This window comes from Strongylocentrotus purpuratus, unplaced genomic scaffold (assembly GCF_000002235.5).
Source record: "Strongylocentrotus purpuratus isolate Spur 01 unplaced genomic scaffold, Spur_5.0 spur5_scaffold_3, whole genome shotgun sequence".
Classification (NCBI taxonomy): Eukaryota; Metazoa; Echinodermata; class Echinoidea; order Camarodonta; family Strongylocentrotidae; genus Strongylocentrotus; species Strongylocentrotus purpuratus.
Window position 1 is genome coordinate 15827028 of NW_022145609.1, and position 26476 is coordinate 15853503.

At 37.4% G+C, this 26476-nt stretch overlaps 1 protein-coding gene across 1 annotated transcript; it reads right to left on the reverse strand.

Moving 5' to 3' along the window:
* Window positions 1–24: 24 nt before the first annotated feature.
* Window positions 25–25888, reverse strand: LOC100887892 (transmembrane prolyl 4-hydroxylase). Its single transcript, XM_003728904.3, has 10 exons — window positions 25504–25888; window positions 18046–19168; window positions 10344–10425; window positions 8831–9081; window positions 8141–8367; window positions 7539–7596; window positions 5339–5496; window positions 3831–3921; window positions 2841–2967; window positions 25–2124 (listed from the first exon to the last, which is right to left on the reverse strand). Exons 2-10 carry the CDS (start codon window positions 18475–18477, stop codon window positions 1562–1564), a joined length of 1989 nt encoding a protein of 662 aa, XP_003728952.2. The 5' UTR covers window positions 18478–19168; window positions 25504–25888; the 3' UTR covers window positions 25–1561.
* Between the last annotated feature and the right edge of the window lie 588 nt (window positions 25889–26476).

A 26476-nucleotide genomic window follows, 5' to 3' on the forward strand; every position in this document is an offset into this window, starting at 1 on the left:
GTTTAAAAGAAAGAAACTGATTCGTTGGAATGATTGAAGCATTTAATCAAGTACTCGGGCTTTTCATACGCATATCAAAGTACTATGTGATTCGCTATTTCCATCAGCAAAAATAAATATTTACAAGCACGTATCAAAATGTGGTATTAGTAATGTAAGCTTTTTTTTTCTCCATCCGCGGTATAGCTAAAAATTGCACTTCCCATTTGTCAAAAAAAATATATGATCAGTTCATCACCATCACCATCAGATCATCACCATCATTATTTATACCATGCGCATAAAACGTGAGTCGAGAGCAGAAAGGCGCGGTTAATCTAAATCTCTCTAGAAAAATAGAAATGCTACGTACTTCTAGGTAAAACACGTACACACACAATAAAATTTGCAGGCCATAGGTATTTTTTGTACTCGGTTACAAATACGATCACTTTCTTGGTTTATGGAGTCAGCAATATTCCTTATAAACTCGCAAATAAAAACAATGATCATTTTTCTGACATTGCAATCGAAACTAAGATGAAGCCCGATGACATTTTTTGGAACGGCAGAATCGGTTGTTTTCACTAGCTTGAATTCATTCGCTTGAATACATGTATACCGAACTAAACTTTCTTTCGCACTCCGGGCAATCAAAGGCTCTAGCTCTATTCTGTTGTTTAATTCAATATAATTTGATTATAGTGAATATGTACACTTTGGGAAATAATGGGAAGAAAATACCCAATTATTCTACCACCTTTAGAAATTCTTTACACATTGGGTAATGATTTGTCCCATCATGATCAATTTTAACATTGTGGATGATTATTTTGTTGGGCCTCAAAAATATGCCCATAATGTCGTCATTCAAACTGCTCAACATGTTCAAAATTTGAGGAGAAGAATCCCGTCTCAAAAACAGTTTGCAAAATGCAGCACAACAAATTTTCATCATAATGTCATAGGAAACATAATTATACAATAAGGGCAATTTAATATATGATGTTACATGGAGTACACCTCTAGATCGCACAGAGGTACAAACATATTACGGATAGCTTTGAATGTTAGGCTTCCTGGAAAATAATTTCAATTTGAAAAAAAATTCGGCTTGCACCCAGGAAATGAACATCGCGTGCTCGATCTTGTTTTCTTGTTGTTTATTGTTAAAGATCGAGCACCTGGGTTTTATTACTATACTGGATGCTTGTCGAAATTTCTTTACAAATATTACCGATATCTGATTCTCATATTCAAAAGAAAAAAAACATGCCTTGTTCGGAATAGTTAGAACAGTGATTCCCACCTAGAAAAAATCTATTAATTTAATCAAAATAATTTGAGGCTTCGCATTCACCGGAAGCTGCTCTATGTTACCTGTCGCTTGAAATTATGTCAAGAGTATTATATATTTCCGTTATAAAGCAGAGCCCACGTTAGAAAGCATTCACCCCCCCCCCCCCCCCTTATTTTCTCAGGGGTGACAAAACAACTTTAATTTCTACATTTATAGTAGAACCAAATCATGAGAGCTTAGGTATTTTGCTTTGAAACTCGAGTCTTGAATTACATCTCCGTGCTATAATTCATCGTTCCTTTGAAATTCCATCCCACTTTTACGCGGGCCCGAGAAAAGATTCGATTGTTTGTTTGAGTCGTCCAACTTTTCTCTCGCTTTGCGGTGAGATACATTCTGCACTTTTCCTTCCTTCTCCTTTTCTTGATCGTAGGAATGTAATTCATCCTCACCATCAACGTGACTTTGGCGTTTTACAAACTTTTCATCGATGTCGGATGCAATCTGTTCGGTAGCTCTTCGCGTATCTTCGGTTTCCGAACCATACCCTCCATCTTTCGCAAAGTCATCACCGTCCCCATATCGTAACGGCTCGTCAGTTTCCGTCTCATCATCGGTCGCCCCTCCGTCCCCTTCGGCCAACTCTCCGGCTTCCGTCGGAGGGGTGAACGTATACCGAGCTTCACCGGACTGCTGATCTAATAGCGAGTAATACTTGTCGTGGAACATGATCTGTCTTTCAACGTGGTTGTCCACGGTGATCCAATTATTCGCAATCCACTTTGTTCCCTTGATGACGTCACAACCACCGTGTAACGAATGGTTTCGATTTTCACCTATCCACCCTGGCGGAGAAAAAGAGGAAATTGTGAGGTGAGTCAAATATATTTCTAAAAAGTTGTTACCCCTGTAAACTATATTGAGTGTATATAACCGGTAACCACGGTAACACAATAGAAAGTATTAGAATAGAATTCATGACTTACCGATTTCATATTTGCATAGGTTATAAAATCATAAGTAAAACTTTCACGTATATAGATCCATAAGTATGCCAATGAAACATATTGTGTATTGGATTATTATGTTTTACATTTACACTTCTACGTGTTCAACATTGCACAATATATATTTCTTTCTAAAGAAGAAAACGAATAGCAGTGTTTTTTTTTTAATCTTACCCTTTTGTTTAGTTAGAACAATCAATGATAGATTTATGGTTCACCCATTATGGAGGAAAGTTTCACCTTTACAAATATTCTACACAGTATGATCATTAACACAGTTCAGTACAATAAATGTTATCTTCTTTTTTCAACGCTACTTCATTGCAATTACTGCTTTTCTGGTAATCTTTTTAATAGAAATACAATTTAAGTCTCGATCTGCATTATTTTTTTCATCACAATTTACAACGCATAACAATATTTAAATTAGGTGTATACGTATTACTACATGTAATCAACACCAAATCAACTGTGTTTTAAAAGGGGACAATGCGTAATAGTTTCTAGACTATAATTACTGAATAAAAATTCAAATTCAAATGGAACCAACGTACCCCTTGTTTCGTCTAAATAGTGATTGTACCACAATATTGCTTTTCCCTTTTCCGGTGGTACAACTACGTTAGACTTAAGGCAATGGCTGGAAAGATCATAGATGTCATAAGGCATTTCATCCAGCGACTATAGAATAAAAACAAAAGAGATAGAAGATTGAGCCGCGAATCAAAATGCTTCTAAATTAATACATCTGGTTGCTCACAATCAGGAAGGAATATAAATATAGATAGAAGATTAAACTGCTGAATAATGACTTAAAAACGATGAATAAAACTGGTTGCACGCAGTAACGGGGGAAGGTATAAAGAGACAGAAGATGAATCCATGAATTAGAATGCTGCACAATTTATTCATGAAAATACATAAACACGCAAAAAGACGGGGGCGTGTCAGTCAGAGTAAAACTGTCCTGCTTAAAGGTACACAGCAATAAAATTACCCCAAAATACTTTCATGGGGCGTGCCGGTGGTTCAGGCACGTGATTCCGCCTCATCCCCGCCCACGTCCCCCTCCCCCGACCTCCTCCCCAGTTTATGAATTCCTGGATACGCTACTGATAATAGTTGGATGGGAAACTTTAAAATTCGCATATTCTATAATCATATTCTATGAATCATTTAGAATGACATGTACAAGCTTTTTGTTCAAGGGCTGGGTACAGTAACTCTTTTACATGTTAATAGTCAAAATATTTTTTGTTTAATTCCGTGCAATATTTGATCCCAATCGCATGATATGATCATCACCTATAAATTGCCATCAGCAACCGTCTCTCGCACATTCTCAAAAGGTAATAAATAGGTGAATATATTTGCATCAAATAGATCAACTATTTCCCGGGGGGTTCGCTAACACCATGGCGATGACACATGCGTTGCATTAGCATCGACATGATGCATGAAGATTTAAATGATTAAAGAATGTTTCCCTTAGGCGATTTGCAAATGAATTATTAAGCAAGAGCTGGTTCCATTTTACGATTTACCTCCTCTGTGAAAGTCTCATTATCGGCGACTGGAAATGCTGTGCCGCCTCCTTCCTCTACGTCATTCAAATAGTAAAGTACTGTTGCCAATCTATCAAAACAAAACTTAAAGTCAGAAATTAGGTGCACGCACAATGTTGAACTTTCATCATTTTTTTATAAAGATTTGTAAAACATACGCCTTTCCCAGCCCAAAGATATTGTTATCGATTTTAAATAAAAGTATAATTTTTTATATCCAAGGGAAGTGTAAATTAGTATCGCAAAATGTAGGATTTCAACTCCTCCCCCCCCCCCCCCTTCGATTTTTGATGATGGATCGATGCCCCTTACTGTCTGTATACAAAAAAAAAAACATTGTGAAACTGTCACTATAATCACCTGGAATTTGTTTGAAGAAAATTCATAGAATTAACGATATTACATTTAGGAGCTTTAATGACGAGCAACCTGAGATTCAATTTGTTGGAATGATGTTCGTCGATAGCATTACCTTATAAGACATAAACAACTTTTAGAACAATATGACAATCTGTCTCTAAGGTATCCCCCCTCCCCCCACATCAACCTTAACATTGAAAGGTAGGGAAGTGAACCAATCCTTTATTATGTTGTTTCAAAGGCCCTTTAAACTATTTTAGAGACTGATCCTGCATTTCACTTCTTAAATCATGCTACGTTTACGCCAGACAAGAGGATCAAACGATGTTTAATTCATTGACTGATTTCATGGACGTTGACTCGCACGAATGGTTTACAATTCACAACAATTCAATATTTTATAGAGTAGGCAAACTGTCTGTCCAACCAACTCTTCCCTGTTCTAGTTATACCCTACTTCAAGTTCTCTTTCTTAAAATTAATTGCTCTGTCTATCTATGATTTTAATTTTTTCTGCTGGAGAGAGTGCTTGACAAATAATTGTAGTAATTTTTGTTTTCCAAAGTAACTCTGTTATCTTAAATTCTTGATGACATTCCTTTAAACTAATCATATGGCAATCAATATTACAGAGAGCAAAAATTTCACCACTAGTATTAAAATTTCGTGATTACGATGTTGTGGTGCATCAAATAAAACCATATCAAATCAAAACCGAATCAAATCAAATCACTTAAAATCACATCAATTCAAATTAAATCATAATATCATATATTGGAGCTATAAAACAGATTGCACCCATCCATATTATATTTTAACAGATCTTATAGACAGATGAGAGCATTTTATTATATCACTCTCTTGAACGTGTTGTCGCTGATAAACCTTATTCTGTATAGTGGGTAATCAGCCCATTAACTTAAGCTGCCACCCCGCCTCCCAAATCTATAAGTAGCTAGACTAATAATAATAATACTAATACATGAGATTTATATAGCGCCATTGTCCATTCTAATTAAATGCTCAAGGCGCTTTAAAATATTAGGGAACACATGGCATCATGGCAACGGAACCATGTACATTTACGAAAGAAAGAAAATCAATACACTGTCTCTTCCAAGACTTACCTACAGAGTCTCTTCTGTGTAAAGTCATCTCTGTTGCGGTACCTCCTCTCTTCGTCACTGTCTTCGATGCCGAAGGTGTGTGAACACTCGAGGTCGTCGTCTAGTTCATCCGAATCATAGTGAGCATGGTAATGACCACCCGGTTGATATCGTACCACCTGGTAGTGGGGTGATAGGAGGAGGAGGCCGGAAGAGAATAAATACTGAATTATTTATACTCCTTGTAGATTCGATGCTTTTTGTGTGCTTTTCGAAACTCGAGAATGAAAGGTGGATTTGTTGAATATAGGGCACTTGTTAAATACTTTTAGATGTAATCTTTGATATGTCACATTCTCAAGAAACGTAAATTGGGACAAAAAAGTTTCACGTACTTAGACAAATTACGAAGATTCGTAAGGGTATTAATAATTCAGGTGGAGCGTAAGAACATTGCAGAAATGAGAGGGGTGTAGTTTCAACACGCTCACAACTACTTTCGAAGAAGAAAAAAATCAACGTTTAAAAAGGCAATTGAACGTCACCATTCGAGATGTGCAAACATTACCATGCGGTCGTATTTTTTCTAAAATTATACCTTATAGAAGAAGATGGTTAACACTTCAACAGTCCTAAGCCCGGTCTTACAAACAATTGCGATTAATCGCATCTATGTACATTAGAGATAGGAGACTGTAAAGTTTCGATTGATTGGAGGACTTGCGATTGATACGGATCAATCGCAACTCTTTAAAAGACGGGCTTGCAAAAAGTATCTATGCATGGACGCCGTAATGAAAATTAAGACAAGTTGTGTCATCATAATGGCAAGGAATGACAGATGAAACAGGAAAAAGGGAACACAGCGATCAGACAAAATGGCAATACCGCTCCCTTAAAGGTATTACAAAGTTTTGGTATGGGTCATGAATTTGGTTCAAATTAACATATTGGAAGCATATGCGTTCCTACAATAAACATTGATCGTTGTCGCGGTTGAAATCGAGTCTAAAGTTATGAAATTATAAATAATAAACTCTTTATGTTGTATAGCTCCCTCTCTAGGTCAAGATATTAATTTAGCTATGAAACAATGTTTCTTGACTAAAATCGACAGATTAGCTATTCCCGTTCGGAAATTATATATCCCAACTACATATTCTGAGATTTTCATGGTCGCATCTACCATTGTACGACCGTAGGCGTTATTTGAAATTTATCCAAATTTACCGGGAGCACCGGTTAATTTTTATATTCAATTTTTCTCGAAAACAGAAGTGTTTTGGGGGCTAATTTTTTTAGTGCTTATAATACATCCACAGGGGCATCCACATATATCAAAATTGTAAAGATTCACTATCCACCCAATTTTCAAAATTTCCCAAAACTTTGTATTACCTTTAAGTTCTGAAAGAAACGGTGTGACAGGGTGGCTCTCAAAAGGAAACATGATTGATTGATTGAATGGTTGTGTTAATGGAAGAGGGTTAGAGTGGCAAGGATGAAGTGAGACAAATCACGACAGAGGATGTATGAGTGACATAATTCGTGAAAGAGGGAAGAAGTGAGGAGAGGACAGAAGGAAGAGGAGAAAATTGAGGGTTGATTAATTTGCGAGGGATGTTACACAACAGTGTCAGTGGAAGAGAGGCTTAAACAGAAAATAGCACATTAATGAAAATATGAAGAGAAAGAGAAGAGTTGAGTTTAATATCAATAGCAGATATGGTGAAAGAGAACAAAATGAAAAATGACAAAGAATGGGAAAGAGAGAAAAATAGATAGATAGATAGGTAGATAAATAGATAGATAAATAGAAAGATAGATAGAAGTTGGATAGATGATGCTCAGCTTAAATATATAGATTTGTGGATGGATAAATAGAAAAATAGATAGATAGATATATGCTCAGCCTATAGATGGATGGATGGGTAACTAGATAGATGGATAGATAGATAGATAGATAGATAGAAAGATAGAAATATAGATAGAAAGGGATGTAGGAGAATTAAGTATGTAGTGTAAAAATGGCAAAGGTTAAAACTAAACCCGGACGAGAACTATATTCAGAACATGCATCTTCAAAATCTTTCATAAATTAGTCACATATTGTGCACATGAAATAATAAAAAAAGAAGCTCGCATGAATGAGAAGGGCAAGATCTGAATTATTTATTGCGAATAAAAGGGTAAGTATATTTGACGAGGACTGTTTACTAACCTGAAGGTGTTCACTCGTTTGGATGATTGAGCTTGGCAGTAACGTTAGACCGATCACCCTGTATGAGGGAGAAGTACGGAGCTGTTTCTCTAAGTCATTAAAATGTATAATAGGAAGGTTTTTCTAGTTGTCAATGTCTTCGGAACACTATCCCATCTCATATGAAGGAAGCATCCACAATTTATAAGTTCAAAACATTTTGAAAAGACTATCTTCAGTGTTAATGCATAAAACAAAAACGTGAGCTTTGCTGTTAAACTGGCGTTCATTTTGTGAAACATTGACAATCCTTTCCATAAAAAAAAGTTTTATGACATGTTTTAAAGTTTTCAACAGTATCCTAATTGTTGATATATTCTGACAACATATTCCAAAGCCCTGCTTATGCAACATGAAGAGCGTGTGACCTATAAAGATTTGTATTTCTTTGAGGGCTGGTAAGGAGAGACTTTTTTTGAAGACATGACGTTTACGTATTGGGTGAGCAGTCTAATCAAATATGTATGCGCCAATTTTTTTCAGGCACTTAAAGGTTAAAACTGGGATTTTAAACTCGATTCTCGCACGAACAGGTATATTTCTTCATAACCCGTCTACGTTACCTGTCTTGAAGTCGTAAAAGAACCTCATCTTCTGTAGTCCACTGGTCAAGCCACGCCTGCTCGCTGACCCTCGGCTGGCTTCTCTTGATCTCGTTCTCACCCAGGTTGCCGATGACCACGAACCACTTGTCGATCTCCTCTTCCATGGCCGGTGTGTCAGCTTCAAGGAACTCGTCGATGTCGAGAAGACCATCACCGTCTTTGTCCAACTTGACCTTGATAAGTTCCTGGATCGGATGGAAAATGACAGGCCGGTAATTGTCTATATTGCATAAAACACTGTCCAAAACTTCCGGCCACAAATGACATTAAATCGTGAATAATCCAAAGCCCACCGCACACTTTGCGATCTTTCTGCGATCCGATTTTAAAAGAAACCATCATTGGATATGAAAATTTAACAAATATCATATTCCAAATTGACATTCTAAATAATGATATGAAAACGTGACTATCATAATCTAAGTACAATTATGCTTTTTAGATGGGATTAAAACCAAATCAGCTTCAAATGAGTTTCCTCTTTCAAGGAAGTTTACACTTCCCTAACTTTGTTACTTCATTATTCATATAATTATTCAGCATCCCGATTATTGAGATTTTGCATATCTTAGTGTTCATTTTTTATACTATTGCAATTATTGCAAATCGATACAGGTTAATATTGTTCTGGCTCTTAACAGACCTTACCTCGACATGTTCTGTCGTAAGATTGAATTTCTGTGCGCTGGGGAACAACTTGACGGCTTCATAGAGCTCAGTCCCGTTCATGAAACCGTCCTCGTCCTGGTCCAGCTCCCCGAAGTACTCCCGTGCCTCCTCCTGCTCCGCCTCGGTCAGGGTCGGCTTCTCGGGCACGGTGAGACTGGTCTGGAGACCCTTCTTGACGGCCAGAGCCTTCACGTGTTCACACTCCTCGGAGCTGAGAAAGTTTTTGATTTCTGCAAGAAATTGGAAACGATAACATCTGGTGATAGCCAGATGGACCTAAACTTATCTTACGTTAGAGTCATTTAGAATGGGCGACCTTCTGACAATCACCAGATAATATACATTCATATAAGATGGCACTCATATATGATATCATGGACAATTACTCCTATTCTACATTGAGCTTGACTCTCTAATGCTTGAGTTTTGTTTCTTTTCCTCATAATGGTCCAAAGTATAATTTAATTTCTCCTATGGCTTCACGGATCCTTCCACGTCCGGTGCCTATGTTTTACTATGCTTATGATTCACTGGTCGGATGTCCCACTGATTTCAACCATGGTAGGCCTACTACGTCCTATCATTTCTGCATTCCACTTACCCTACGTCCTTCTGCCCGTCTGTCCAACTATGGTCACATTCCACAATTTGCCCTACATCTTACTGGTGCTATGTCTCAATGGCCCTCTTTGTAAATGGCATTAAGTCTCAATGGTCCTATATCTAAATGGTCTTATGCATCAATGGTCCTATGCCTTAAATGGTCCAATATCTCAGCGGTTAGAGTGGTGAAGTGTGACGTCATTAAAAATTTATTTTTAGAATTTCTCAATTTTTTCTTCATTTTCCGAAAGAGCATAAAAATAATGTCCAAATGTAGAAAACCAATTGAATATGTTAGTATGTTATGTAATAAAAAGATCGCCTATGGGAACTCTGTGTTATATGCTCTGGCTCCTAACCATTAGGAGCCAGAGCATATAACACTGAGCAAGTATAGGAAATATATTCATTCAGATGGTCATACCTCAGCCAATACTTAACATATTAAATTGGTTTTCAACATTTGGACATTATTTTTTATGCTCTATCAGAAAATGAAGAAAAAATTGAGAAATTCTAAAAATAGAAAGTTATGACGTCACAGCTTCGGTACTCTTATTATGTCCCAATGCTTCCTACATCTCAAGGATCACTCCCAAAGGCCTTCCATGTAATGGTCTTATGCATCAATGAACCAATGCTTCAACATTGGTCCTATATTTCAACGGTAATATGTCTCAATGCTTTCTCTAACTCAATGGTTCTACGCCTCAATGGTCATATATATCAATGGTCACCAATGGTCCTGATAAACCTACCCATCAAGCCACTAGCTCAAACGCTGAATGCGAATAGTTAAGACCTCGGAAACAGAACCCGTTAATATTTATAGATTTCTCTTTAATCTCTTCGGATCAATATCATGTTCACCACAGGATTAATTTCTTACCGAATATTGGCGGATTCACGGCCAGTGTTTTCATCTTGAGGACGGCACCGTCTTCCACTTCTATGTCTTGCACGTGACCAACCTGTCCAATATGATAAAAAATGAATAAAACCACGTGACGCAGAGATGATATTATCAGATCAATCACTGTGAATTTGCCTCACGGGCAGTAGTGAGATTGGAGATATGATAACCTTTAAAAAAAAAGGGTGATAACGTTAGGCCAAGTAAAAATTAAGTTTCTCGTCGGCCCAGATTTGTTCTTGTAATAATATTAATAATAATGCTATTGTTAATATTATTTGATTTGTGCATGCACCTTAAGGGCTCAAAACAACTGGAAATTGCATTAAATTACATATTTATGTTATATAATTGCCTCCTATAATACCTTTTAAATCAAGACCTACTATATTGTGTTACCCAGGACGGGAGCCTATTCACATACAATATATTTTATTTAGGCTCCCCACATTTTACATTGTTCTACCCAGCCTGTTATATATACATATTTCGAAATTTCGTACTCATTTTCCGTACATTATATATTTGATTTTGAAATCTTTAAAAACAAAATTATAGAACAAAAAAATTGTGTGAAATCTACTCTTATAATAATATACGTCTGTGTGAATTTTTTTTTTTTAAAGAATATAAACTGTTTTTCTATGTAAAATGTGGAATAAATAAAACTTCAAAACTTCAAACTTCAAACTAGATATCATCAAATCCTTGCTTAGTTTATTCATTTCATTTAAAAAAAGAAATCGTCAAATAATACCGAAAAATTGAGGCGGGCTGAAAAAAAGGTAAGAGAAGGAGACGAGATACTAGAATATAATTTCATGTGGCCTTTGATATCACCAACTCTTGTCAATTTTTTGTGGAGGACGCGTACATACATTCATTTTTTACTCAATATACATAATTTAGTTCCTCCTCCCAAAAGGAACCAAGGCTATTTGCTGAAACAAAAAGTAAGAGAAGCGCAGTAATAATCATTTACGCATGGTGAAATAAGAAAGGACCCACCTCCACCCCCCCCCCCCCCAAAAAAAAAGGGGGGAATAGTAATAATAGCAACAGAGAACGATTACAATAATGATGATGATGATGATGATGTTAATAATGATAAATAACAATAATAATAATGAAGATGATAACAACATCATTGGAAGTTATGCATCCTCAATTATTAAACGGACCTGCAAAAGAAAAATGTTTCATTGCATTCCAAACCAATGAACGTGTCATATGGGGAATACTGGGATATCGCTAACATCTTCTAAAAATACAATATAACATACAGAGGGGGGAAACTGAAAAAGAAAGGAAGAATCTTGAAAACATGAGGAGAACATTAATGAAGCATGGAGGGATAACAAAAAAAGGATAATGTAAAAAGTCAAGTCACGTGCAGAGACGAAGTAACGCACGTCAAGATACCAATGAACGTGCATTGCGTCATGCATGTCATGTGAGATGAAAATCCAAAAAAATGAAACGTGAGACCAGTCAGAAAAACCGGGGCACCCATATCAACTGACAAATAAAACAATATGATCAAAATTAATGACTTCGATGAAAACACAGGGAAAATGATCCTTTTCATTTGAGCCTAGTAGTTTAAAAGCAATATTTGGCATGTGTGGAGTATCAGAAGTATACTTGACATTTACAATGTGTAATTTGGACGAAACGTGGACATATAAAGATGTTATTGAAATAAGAGCAATAGTTATAAACCAAATGACGTCTATATTGACTTGTTTCATAATGTAATTTTTTTCGAGTGCTTGTTTTGTGGCTTGTGCTTTTCTGTATCTTTTTCTAGCTCTCTCTCTCTCTCTCTCTCTGTTCCTCTCTTTAAGTGTCTGTGTTCTTACAATTTTGCATTATTTTCCCAAATCAATTAATGGCAAATATTTAATAATACGAGAAAGACGAGTGTTTTGATCGTCTAATCACGTATAACGTTTGTATAAATACATACCAATTTGGCATAAAGTTTCAACAAAAAACAATATGATCAATGGTTTAAAAGACACCTTAGCGAAAGGAGGTTTGTGGTCCCTATATATAGATTATAAGGGGTTGGTAACACGATACATGGACATGATACATCTTTTGGCTAAAATGCTGAAAGATAATTTTGAAATAATTTTCGGGCAACGCTGAGACAATGAGCAGGTGAATTGATGTGAACATTTCTTTTTCCACCTCTCCTCTTTTTTTTAATCCTAAAGTTGTCGGCGACACCCCTCCCACATAAAAATGTTCTAGCGACGCCTTGCCCCCATCCTGATGTTTTACAGCGACGGAACCGCCCCTTTATCGTGTTTATTACCAAATAATGAGAGGGATATTGGACATGAAAGATGATATCATCAAACCTCCCCTCAATATCCTTCATCATCCCATGGGAGTATTCGTTTCTGATGCGGGGGTGGCCATAGGCCCATTTCCTCATGTTCAAAGGGCTGACGGACCAATTTCGCCGATATTGTATTTAAAGATAATTTACCAACTCGCAGAAACAAAAATACAGACAGACCTTAGATTTTCAAATTTCCGTCAAGGTTATAAAAAGTTCAACAATTTTTTTTGATTTGATTTGTTTTGTTTTGAATGGCTTCGATAATTTGCCGAAAGTAGTTTAAAGGTAAAGACCAGTAATGGAAACGCCCCAATTCCAAAAAATGAAATGGAAGCTCTCATTACCAATCATGTGAAAGAATATATTTTGACTAATACATGATGATAACAAATTTGCCGGGAAACCGCCTACTAATTCATATATTTGGTAAATTTGTTTCTCTCGTGGTCTGTGAGAGATATAGGGTAGTCCCATATACATCTTTCTGTGTATAGTGCTTGTAACTTTACGAAGAATGGGCCAAATTTCTTATCATTTTGATGATTCCAGAACCTTGCAGATGCTAGATGCTAGATGATCAACCTTTTCTGATCGATTCCACAACGTTTCTTTCACAATGCAATCGCATGACCATAACTGATCTTTACCTTTAAATAGTGGGTTACACACTCAACCCCCCCCCCCCCCTCCCCAGAAATGCCCATGTTTTACTAAAGATGCATCATGATTCTGATCATCTTACTCTTTTAATCCTCCATTATTTTCTCTCTTGATATGACTAAGGAAATAGTAATAATAATAATAATAATATTCGGTTCTTGTATAGCGCATATCATATTATACAACGTCTCTATGCGCTTCCAAAGAGCTTTGGAAATTATTGCCCTATAGCTGTAATCATCGCACAGCGCATTTCGAGGAATAGTCCTACCAGGCACCCATTCACCTCACCTGGGTTGAGTGTGGCAAATTAAGATTAATATCTTGCCAAAGAACATTAGTGCTGTGGCGGGACTCGAACCGCGGACCTTGTGAACCACAGCCCGGTGACCTATCCACTCTACCACGATACAACTCCACACATATAGGGCATGCATTATACATTTTAATCATGAGATAATTTGCGAATCGTCTATTTCGCGACTGCGTGCAATGTGTCCCGTATACGACATTTTGCATTTTTCTTCATTATTTTATTCAAAAATGAGAAATCTCCTGATATGACTATTAAATAATGTTTGTGACACCAGGAAGAACCATAACATAGTCAGTGATCACATCAAGAAGCCTTATATTTTTGGAACGTACTAGATTGATAGATGACATATGTCGTACGGGACACAGAAATTCACCTTCTGAAATCATTAACGGATTCGAAGCATTTCTGGTTATAATAGTTACAATCCTGTTTCTCCGGTTTCGGCACAAAAGCTTGGAAGGAATATTTATGTCCCCCCCCCCCCCTTCCCCCGCAGACTAATGCTAACAACAATATTAGTTGAACCCACTTGCGGTTTGGCGGATCGCATCGAAAAGGCTGAAGAAACATTTAGTAGTACCCCGCAACCTCCAAAGATGCTTAGAATTACACAAGCTTATACTTGCGGCTTAGCGGGACTGCATCATATCGCACTTAATTCTTCTGAATTTTCGAGGAAAGATTAGGAATGTGAGGCAGAGAGAGAGCGCGAAAGTTCGTGAAATTAACATATTTCCTGATCCGGTGGCTAATACTCAAGTCGGTGACATAATATCTGGAACACAGTCTTGAAGAAGACTCTTGCCTTGTCTTCCCAATATCCAGGGGCCAAAAACGAAAGATTTTCTGTGATTTGTTGTGATATTTGACTAAATCTGCGCCAAAAGCGGTTTTGTTCTTAAATCCCTGAATTTATTTAGAAGCGCCGACTATTGTAATGTTTTACTTTCTCGTTCATGCCTTCAAAGAACTATGATCTATAATCTAACAATCCCTTCAAGTTTTTGTATAGCTTAAATATTTAAGTGCCTCTGAGTTATTGGGATGGGCCTAATTAATGTATATTCTCATTGTCATGACTATGTCATATTTTAGTGCATAAGATAATATCTAACACTTTGTTGTCCAGGTGCCAACAGACTGGTTTACTAATGTATTCTAATGTTATGCCTACTTCCTTAAAGGTACTATGTCCCTTTTGCAAGGCCCCCAAAATGAAAAGGTTAAATTCCAACGGCATTTGAAAGATAATACTAATTTAGAACTTCCCCCAAAAAAGGGGGGCTTGAAAATGTCTTAAAGTGGGAAAATAACGACTATTAGTTGTCGAATCGACTTAAAGGAAACCGAACCCCAAGTAATAACTTTACTTATTATGAGAGATTTATTATGTTATTACCCATACATCGAAGATTCCACACCAAAGTGTATGAGAGAGGTGTAAAGCAAAAATAAAGTACAGTTTCTCAGCACGACATGGGCATCGCCATTTTCTTGATAATGTGACGTACTATGCGAAGTCGTTTATCAAGTAAATGTATTCAAATTTATGGATGCTTCTTTCCCAGATGTGTGTGGTGATGAAGCATTTCATTCACCTGCTATTATCCTTTGTACAGTGTACTATAATTGCCAGAATGCAAATTGCATAAATTAGTCAGTGCTCTTCTGGGGCGAAGGTTTCCTATAAATGAAATAGATTTGTCAACTGCTATGGTGTAGTCTTTATAAATGAATTTGTTACAATTGTGCCCCTGTTATTTATTTTTCACCTAATATAATTTCTATCATCTCAGTTATTATTATTTTTCATTGAAAAGTAAAGGTTTCGTTATTAATTTAAAAATTCTTTCCAACTAAAGCTTGGTGCATGATACATGTACAACTTCAACAGATACGTCACATTTTTAAGAAAATGGCTGCGCCCATGTCATGCTGAAAGGCATCACATCATGCCAGGAATATCTTCATTTATATATATCTTGTACATTTTCTGAAGGAATATTGTACATCAAAGGGCAGGAATACATCTCATTTTTCAGAATACCTACACTTATTCTTTGGGTTTAGGTTTCCTTTAAGAGCTATAGAGCCAGTAAGTAATAGTCTGATTTTCAGACCATTGTACCGAAGGGTCGTACGATTTATGCTGCGCAAAGATTCAACCAGTTTAATTTTGGCCATTACAAGAAGTGGGTTATTGATGTAGACAAATGCTCATGTATACTCTTTACAGCTCATTTTATGTATGTTATTACCAAAGAAGAAAAAAGCCAGTCAGTCACTCAATAGTGTCTGACAGTGAAGTCTAGTAAGTAAACGGGTTTCCTCGCATAATTTGAATATTAGGACACTGCTAACGTTTAAATTTCACAGATGACATATTCGTAATTCCTGCAAAGTTCTACATAATTTGATGTTGGCTGCAAAAGGGACATAGTATCTTTAACAAACGTTGTTCTTGACAACCCAAAAGCTTGCCCGAGGCTTGCCTGACATACCAACAAGTAATATTATGCAGACTGGATTCCAAGGATTTCATAATTCGTCCCAAGGTCCCTAGGAAAGAAACATCCATAAATTTGAATATGCTAGTAAACCGGTCTATAAGCGATAGTGTCGTTATGTAAGAAAGAGGACAACATATGCAGTTCCTCAAGTAGAAAAAGGAACATCCCTTCACTGCTATTATGTAAAAATGTGTAGAACAGGTGTCACATGCATATTCTCCTGTTCTACACATTTTTACATAATAGCAGTGAAGGGATGTTCCTTTGTCTACCTGAGAAACTGTATATTTTGTCCTCTTTCTTTGTCCGTCATATACATAGTGAGACGTCAATACAAATAATATGTGTGGCAAAATAGAAGTGTGAAGAAAATTCTAAGCTGTAATCTGTTTCACGATCCAAAGGAACTGTATGAAGCAATTATGCCTATTCATGGTGTGCACCTGCTAGGGGCTGCCAATTGAGGTTAATTCACGGAAATTAAATCGATTGCTGGCAAAAGCCATGTAACATCGCCATTTGTGGCAAGGTTATAACCATTCATCACATCTTCTCAAATAAAACCTAGGAAAATCTCTCTCTCTCTCTCTCTCTCTCTCTCTCTCATTCTTCCTCCCTCCCTCTCTATCCATCTCTATCTATGTTAAGGACCCCAAGGAAGAACAGTAACGTTCTATAAACATTGCTGAATTGGGCTTTCCTCTAATTGTTATTTATGTACTTGTATTAATATTTCATTTTGTATATTTTTCTTTGTATAGTATGTTTCGTCGCTGTTTTCACGATGTGACGGTAGTGAGAAAAAAAATGCATTCACTTTGCGTTACGATTTTCCTCACTACCGTCACTTCGTGAAATAGGGACGGTTTATCTGATTTCGGAAATAAAAACAACAACCACACAATTTATCTCTTGTTTTATTTTCTTCTGGGCGTATCGGGGATTTTTTTTTTTTTTTCGTTTATTTATTTCTCGTTTTCAATAATTGGTTCAGCGGTTGACGTCTACGGGGGTCTTGAAATGGTTGGAATACCAACCCACATCATCATGCTGGGCACCCCCCAACGACGAATTAGAGCACGATTCCCAGCTGAATAGAGGTACTGACTCATAATATTGAGCTACTGTAGTATTAATGCAAAATTTAGACTCAATGCGAAGCGAGACCTACTCGAGATGCAGGGCTATTTGTTTACGTCCCTTGTTTGATTTTGCTTGCACCCTTACGATGTTTATGCTTGGCTTCCTTTGTGACAAATTTGCCTCTTAGTTTTGGCATTTGGTGAGTAAAGTTTAAGCAAGTTTACGCGCCATCAAATGCTCTTCTTTTTTAAGGATCTTGAAGTGTGTCCTCCAAAAGATCGGTTTGATAGAAGTGTTTCTTTGTTATGATCGCCAGGTTTCCATATGACAGAGAGAGAGAGAGAGAGAGAGAGAGAGAGAGTGAGAGAGACAGACAGACAGACAGACAGAGAGAGAGAGACAGAGAGAGGGGGAGAGTAAAGAGGGGAGAGAGGGGGAGAGTGGAGAGGGGGGAGCGAGCGCGCGCGCGAGATAGCTGACATAGCCTAAATGGGAGGAAACCACAGGTCGAAGATAATAATAATATGTGATGGCTGAATGTGCCAAAATCACGGTAAATATAATGCACAGATGAATTCGAAAACTGTGGTAATAATATGTGTTCGTATAAATTATGATAAAACGTTATATAAATGAATATAATTCGAGGTCTAGTTTCAACACAACTTTCCTGTCATGTACGGTATATTTTCGTAGTTGTTTATATAAGTTGCTTATAGAAATCGAAGTTTTAATAGGAAAAGGTTTTCTTACCTCTACTGGATCGTATTGAAAGAGCCAAAGATCATCTTCATCGAGGACCTCTTCTGAACTCTCATCATCGTTGCGATCAAGGACATCATCTTCGACTTCAACACCCTCATCGAATCCTTCGTCATCATCATCATCAACGAAGTAATCATCGAACTTATCGACGTCCTCCTCAGTTAGCATTAGATCAGCATCGTCGTTACTGTTCATTCTGGGTTTTTTGGAAAAGATTTTCTTCTCTACGTCTTCATCTTCTGAAGATCGAAGCGTATTTCCGTCCCGTCCGTCGCCTGTCCTTCCCGAGAGATTATCCGCAGCGTTGCCATAGTTCGCAATGATCAGTAAAGTAGCTAAGACCAGTAACAACATCGTTGAATTCAGGAAATATCCACATTTGCGCTGAATGAGCGATGATCGTGCTGCTCCTTCCGTCATTTTAGCTTTGAAATGGAGTAGAAGACGGTAGAAAAGGATTTAGGCAGAGATATTCGATGAAAATGTTTTGGATGTAGCAGTATATAATCCAAACCAGGTGAATTCGGTATTGGGGCCGAAACCGGATAACATCGGCATAAGCCTATTCAGTGTGTCACGATTTGCAGACGATATACGCGCGACGGGCAAGCTGAACACACTCGCCAACCAACTTTTGCGACTTCTTAAAGTGTGGCTTGCACACGCAGAACATTAGCGGGTGCGAAACTATCGCTTAAACGTGCGCGCGAGAAGAAAAGTCCAGCCTCCCAAACGGCATCTTCATCACGATCTAACGACAGTATGAACACCTCAGGTGGATAAAACTTGCGAAAATCCTCCGTCTCTCTTTCCTATTTTGAAGCAATCCTGATGTATATATTGTCACTCTACTGCTCTAATGTCAGCTGAATTTAAATTGGAATGACGTATACTTGGAATTTGATCTGTTCATGTGTCCGCTTTTGGTACATCACTTTCAGCTCCTCCATGACGAGTTTCCAGGGACTAGCCGAATATCAAAGCTTTACTCAACAGTGAAGTTTCGAAGAATCGTGTTCAGGCTATTGTTGTCATACCAAGCATTGGTGTCTAGATAGTCGATGTTCCTTCAAGTATCAAGCCTCTTTCAGCAATTCATCACGATCGTGTCCTGTGGACAGCGCAAGGGGAATAAAAGAGAACAGTGATTATAGTGAAGAATGATAATAGAATTGCACATAATTATAGAACATAAATAACTAAATGATGATAAATAATTTGCATATGCCACTTTTATAGCCCAGAATATAAAGTAAATCATTGTTAATATATTCCCTTCAAACCATAGTCTATGCAGATGGCGTATAATTGAAAACGACCAGTGTGATAATTTAAGGAAACAGAAACAACTTTTTATGTCTTATTAAAATGTAACAAGGTTCGATTTTTTTTGGAAAATTATTGAAAACTTATTTTATAATTACTTTCATGAACAAATAAATATAAATGAAAAAGTATTATTTAAAGGTTATTTTATTGACAAAAAGAAAAACTTTGTGATAAAATTAATGCTAATTTTAGGCCAATACATAATGTAGGCCTTTATTCAATTTCGGTATGATGGTAGAGAGCACAATAGCAAAAGCCCGTTCATTAATTTCAAACTAAAACTACGATACAATATCGTAAATGAGCAAAGTTTTTTATTGACGAAACACAAATAATTTTTTTTTTAATGTCAAGATTATAACCATGTTTTCAAAGAATTTTGTCTTTTTAAATTATGTTAACATGTAAATTAATGTTAATATATATGAAATATGTGAAATAAAACACCTCGGTAAGAAGACAAGAAAAAGAATTTTGTTAAGGCTTCGGAACTGCCCATGTAAACCCCTTTTCACCCTTTTTATGAAATGTTTATTATGCGCCACCCCCTCCCCCTCCTTTCCGCACTGACGGACTCGCCACTCTTGAAAGTTATAAAATGTAATGAAATAATTTATGAAACGCCGCATGGGCCATTGAATCTTAATTGGCAGTCTTGAAATTGGGAGCAGTTATTACCTCTGGCAAATGGCTTTTACGTGACAAAACCATGCGACGTGCCCTCGATAATAAAAAATAATTTGTATTCATGCAATCATGTGCCACTTACTAGCTCTGTGTAAGTTATCAAAACGAGTTTTCTTTTCAACTTTCATGGAAGATATACAAAAACGTGATCCGACATTGGAAAGTGGTGCATTAAAATCAGCGTTTTTAATATTTTGAAGGGAAAATGTAGGGAAGTAAATTATACATGGTTGAACTACGAAATAAATACATTTGGGAATTCGTATTCTAGACGTCTATACATGTACAAGTTCCATTACTACTGCTTTGTATATGACAGGCTGAACATTAATTCAATAATCAATCTGTGACGTATCATTCAAGGATGGATCTCAAAATAGAATTAAATTGGCCGCCGCTCCCTGGAAATGTATCTATCTATATACGAAACGAGGAGATTGTTATATCCCTTTTTCTACCACGGGTCCCCATTTAAAAAAATATGCAATCTTGATCCGCTTCAGTTATTGGCAATAGCGTACAGATAAGTTGTGTATGGCGTGTTGTGGTACAGTGTACAATTTGGAAAAGGGAGCACATTTTTAAGGGGCCATTGGGTTCTACAATTTGAAGATGGGAACAAAAACACAATAATTGAGGGACACATGTTGTGCAATTGGGTCTCATTAGACACAGCCTCCCCCCCCCCCCACCCCCATCCGCCACTGATATAACCATGTCCCCGTTGTATACAGTCATAGCGTTTAACATAGACGCTTTCGCTTTCTTTAGTATAGCCCTATGAAATAAATATACAAAATGAGTTGTATTTTGACAGTACCCTTTCTCTTAATAATACGGTATAGTTTGGACAAGAAGTTAGAGGAAAAAATACTCCTTGGTTTGGGGCCAACATCCAAACAAGGGACATGGATTAGAGCACATGGAGCTCATTATGTTGGATCAAAGAAAGTTTATTTTTATTCGGGTCGAATTGAACTCTGACCCAAATCACTTTCACATCGTCTGGTGAAAGCAAAAGGGGCAGTATATCTCTTAAACTTTAATATAGATAATGCCTTCTAGCTCCGAATAGAGGATACATAGAGGATCAAAGTAATGATCGGATGGGGGCGTAACCATTCTATCGTTTGGGGCATGAATACAGTATTGAAAGAGGCAGGCCGTATAAGAGTTATAAAAACGATAGAAAAGTAGAGAATAGTTTCCGTCAGTACATGAATCACTGCTTTCTTCAATAATTCCTGGAATTCATAGTTGACAAAAATAACTGTAAACAATCAAAGATGAATATATCGCTTATAATGGACACAAATCCAACCCAGCGAATGCCCAATACGCCTATAAATATTACATGCATTAGGTTCAGAGAGCCTTAAATTCGACTAATTTCAGCAAATATGTACTTACTGATTTTGTTAGAGAAGCCGGTATACACCTCTACATGTATATCTTTCAAGAAAATGGTATTAAGATGTCTGTATATCCCCACCATCAGTAACATTAGCTTTTGACGTTTAGTGTTGTTTAACTACTTCCCCAAATGCACGTATTTATAGCAGTGGGCACGTCGAACGTATCATTGATTTTTAAAGCATGAACAATCGTAAAAGTGGAGGTTTCGAAATATCGATTGGGGCTAAAGAAATACGTTAAGACAGTTTTACTGACATATTACAAAGGGAAGAATTAAGTTGGCCAGTACTTTATCATTACCCAAACATGGGTAGGCCTTGCTACGTGAGGAAGAGAGTTTGTTTCTTGAAAATGACATAGTATTGCTGATTCGAGAGCTGTGATAGATACCGCAAGTGGCCTGTCCAGAACCAACATTATTATACTGAATAATTTTTAAAGGTTTATAAAGAGATGCAACCATCTCCTTTTTATATAGCATTTCCCGTTTTTCCTTACTTCTCTCTCTCTTTCCCTGTTTTCGTTATGTCATTCTATTTCTCTGTTCTTGTTGTTGCTGTCGTTTTGTTTTTTGCTATTGTTGGGGCACACGTACACCTGTACCCCTTTGTATCTACATCACCGCATAACAATAATGTACATTCAGATACTTTATTTTCTTTAAATCGCCTTACCCCTCTTGTGTATATACGTTTTTCCTATATGTTGCCATTCCTTCAGAAGTGTTAGAAGATGAATATCAGATGGCTGATTGTGAACCGTACCGGGTATGTTAATAAAAAGACTGCCATCTACCTGAGAGCTGTTGAGGGGGTATACGTTCCTCCCCCTGAGATCTCGGAAAGCGGCGAATATCAACATCACCCTCCGTGTGAAAATCTCCCCAGCCAAACTCAAGTTTAATTTCAGACTTCAGTTCTCGAAGAGCTGAGTAGTCATAAATTTTAAGTCCGATGTGTAAAGCGTGTCTGATACGAACCGGTGAAATTAGAACGCTGTCTAATAAATCTTAAGTAAGCCCGTATGCGTGCTTTTTAAATTATTGAACATACGAAATAACTTAGAGGGTAACGTAAGCATTGGAAACTACTTATCCCTTCAAAATTCTGTCAGTGAATCTGCACAATATATGTCGTAAATTGACATATTCGAAAACCGTTCTCATATCATTTCAATATAATCTCCTAAAGGTTTACAAATTCGGGATGCGAACAATTTTCCGTGGACATATTAAATAGCTTTCCCCCATCTCATCCCCCCTGTATCGCACTATCAATTGTTCATGTCATTTTCGGAGAGGAACAACAACTTTCGGTGCAATATTAACGAATAATAAATGTCGACCGTATGATATTGACGAGGTCTTGCATGGAATTTGACATCTTTAATTAGACTTGGACGTCGTATACTACACGAGGGCACTGAGCGAATGATATTAAAGGTACTATGTCCCTTTTGCAGCCAACATCAAATTCTGTAGAACTTTGCAGGAATTATGAATATGTCATGTATGTCCTATCTGTGAAATTTAAACGTTAGCAGTGTCCTAATATTCAAATTATGCAAGGAAAACCGTTTAATTGCTAGACTTCACTGTCAGACACTATTGAGCGACTGACTGGCTTTTTTCTTCTTTGGTAATAACATACATAAAATGAGATGTAAAAGGTACATGAGCATTTGTCTACATCAATAACCCACTTCTTGTGATAGCCAAAAGTAAACTGATTGAATCTTTGCGCAGCATAAAACGCATGACCATTCGGTACAATTGTCTGAAAATCAAGACTATTACTTATTGGCTCTATAGCTCCTAAGTCGATTTGACAACTAATAGTCGTTATTTTCCCACTTGAACACATTTTCAAGCCCCACCTTTTTTAGGGAAGTTCTAAATTAGTATTATCTTTCAAATGCCGTTGGAATTTAACCTTTTCATTGTTTGGCCTGCAAATGGGACATAGTACCTTTAAAGTAGGATGCAACATGCGATGTTGATACATAGATGAATATAGCTTTTGGTATATACAAGAACCAAGTACCTATACTAATGAGGACAAATGTGAAGAGATCAAGAGAGACAAGACAGAAGCAGTGAGACAAAGAGAGAAGGGGATAGAGAGGAGAGGAGGGGAGGAGAGGGGAAAAGAGGGAGAGGGGAAACGAGGGAGAGAGAGGGAGAGCGGGGTAGAAAAGAGGTGGATGTAGACATGATGTAGGTAAAAGAAACAGCGATAGACATAGATATAGTGCGATAGTAGAAGAAAGACCACGGAAGAGACAGAGGAAACGGGAAAAAAAGACACAGATTGAACATTTTGAAAAGAGAAAAAGAGAAAGACGAGATGAGAAAGAGATTATGGAAAGGAAATAGAAGTGTAAAGTAATGGAGGAGTCTTTGTTGCACCAGAACAGGGATAAACGGTAGAAAGCGGTAGAAAAAAGAGGAGAACAGTGTTAGTGTATGCTATAATGACAAGAAGAAGAAGAAGAGAATACTGAAGAAACAAGAAAATGGAAAATAAGAAGGGAAGACATAAAAGATAAATAAGTTGTTGTTGTAACGACAAAATAGAGTTATACAAAAACATCTAGCTCCATAGATTTTTTGAAAAGAAATAAGAAATAGTTATTGGGTTTCATATAAGAGAATTGTTTAGACGTTGACTATGGGTGCTAGAGACAGTGGGCAGTGTCGAAACTGGTCGAATACAGGAAGGGAACGGAGAGAAAAGGAACGCTATCAAAGGATTGAATTTCCTATTACTCATTTGTACTATAATGAGAGTTGACTGGCGCAATTAGGCTTGGGGGTTCCCGGTAAATGGACACAAGGGCACACTGTAAATAACTCTATCGGTGGTTAAAGATCATTCTGGACAATACAGACAACGTATGGAAGTTCCTTGAAATCTCCTTGAGTAAGCGAGCACGCGATCTCCCGCCGTGCAAATTATCACGGAAAGTGTAGAGTATAGTATATAACTGGGTATGAAGAATAGGGGGGGGGGGGTTAAAAAACCATCTAAAAAACCTAAAAATAAAGCAATCCTTTGTTTTCTTTCTGGTCTGTGAAGATATTTATTGATCATTGAATCCCGTAGTATAGCCTACATAATATCGTTCTATTACGATATATTGTCCAAGCACGACTAGTTTATTTCTATTTTCTATCCCTAATTTGAATAAATCCGCAATTCTTAACGATGTGGAAAATGAAAGATTGAAGGTGTGATTGGGCGGATGAAGTTATACAAAGTTTAATATTTGGTGGGTTCTTTTAGGGGTAATCCCCTTTAGTTGATGTGTGTGTACAACAGTACACACCTCATGATAATTGTTTACCGTGTCTATACATGTATAAGTCTATATATATATATATTACCTAGTCTGCCACTAGATTGTATCATGTTAACATGCGTCTATTGTATGGTATCTAATACCGGTCAAAGTCCAATCAATATCTGTCATATCTTCCGTTGTCGAGAAACAAATGTGAATTCCAAGTACCATCTTCAGTATACATGACTGTAATACCTACCGGCTATTGTACAGAACGAATAACATGTACGCGACTCTTTCATACTGCTAAAGTTTCTATAAAATTAGAGCTTAATCTGTTAAGAGCTAAGAGGGCGTTGTACGAGGGTAATGAGGTAAAGCCCTACTCGCCCTCAACATGCGGCAGATGTTTTGGGGGAGCAGTCTTTTCTATATACCTCCTCCGGGAAACTGTGATTTATGCACTTGATACTCTAACAAAAGGCCAAAGGTTGGACAAACATTATGGCTTGCCCAACCTAACAACACGTATTGTATGCAATTTGCATCCTGACTATTGGAATACCATTCATTGTAACAGGTGCATGTAATAGTTTGTCACTATATAGGCACTTGACAAAGATAGATCTATTACATTTGAATACATTACGAAAATGGCCTATTGCCCAAACTGCGAGTGTAACCGGCGTTTGTGACCTCTCAACAAAATATGCTACAAATCAAATAAGTTACCTGTAACCTTCCTGTGAGTTGCTATTCTTGAGCTGCAAGCGTTTTGTCACCGACGTCGAGGACAGCCGTTAAGCCCGGACCGAATTGACCTCAGAGTATAGAGACACACAGCGAGTTTCCGCAATACATTTGAAACAGGACTTCCTTCCATTTGCAAATCTCCCAAAAGGGGACACCAGAGATCAGCCGTTTACTGAGAAAAGGAAAGACTCAAGTCGAGGTCCGTACCGTAACACGCCTCCTGGTGTAATAAGGCAACCGGAAAGTTCAGGCGCAATGCCTCCAATTTTGGCCGGTGTAGATATCGCGCGCTTGTTGCTGTGTTGATGTCGTCTGCTCGACTAAAGTGCATACAGTGGGTGCAGTGCATGCTTACAAAACTCAGTGGTTTCTTTATATTCGTTTCCATTGTGTGATGATATTTATATGATGGTTCATCGGCCTGGGATTGGGTTGGGGATTTTGATTATTTGCTTCTCGGTCCAACGATCATCCATTCAGTGAGCAATTGAATCGTAACACACATCTGGCTCAGGTGTAGGCCCCCCGCGAAGCAATGACGTTGTTCAAAGATGTATGAACGAAGTTTTGACTTCAAATGCGTGTTTTGTTTCGTCATCTGTACGACTTGTTTACCTGGTTCTTTCAAAAACGCATTGAAGCACCAGCCAATTTCGGAATCTATAGAACTGAACGTGGTAAACAAGTTGGTCATAAAGACTCCTAAGCGTGCTATGAGAATGCCCCCCCCCCCCCCTCCCGCCCCGCCTCCAAATTGTGTAAACTACCAACCAATACTCTTACTGTCCTTAACCTCATTTTCGAGCTGCGAGCTGGTGAATGTGTAATGTTTTTCCATATTATTTTGTTAACAAAACAAAGGAATCAAATGGTTATGAATAGGCCTAGATATACATTGCGCCAGGATGTCAAAATCGAAATTTGTTGATATAAAATCCTAAAAAGTGGAAAG

Coding starts and splice junctions, on each gene's coding strand:
- LOC100887892 (XM_003728904.3), bottom strand. CDS start 18,477: ATGACGGAAGGAGCAGCACGATCATCGCTCATTCAGCGCAAATGTGGA. Junction 8,368..8,830: donor TTACGACAGAACATGTCGAG/GTAAGGTCTGTT, acceptor CATCCGATCCAG/GAACTTATCAAGGTCAAGTT. Junction 5,497..7,538: donor AAACGAGTGAACACCTTCAG/GTTAGTAAACAG, acceptor CCCCACTACCAG/GTGGTACGATATCAACCGGG.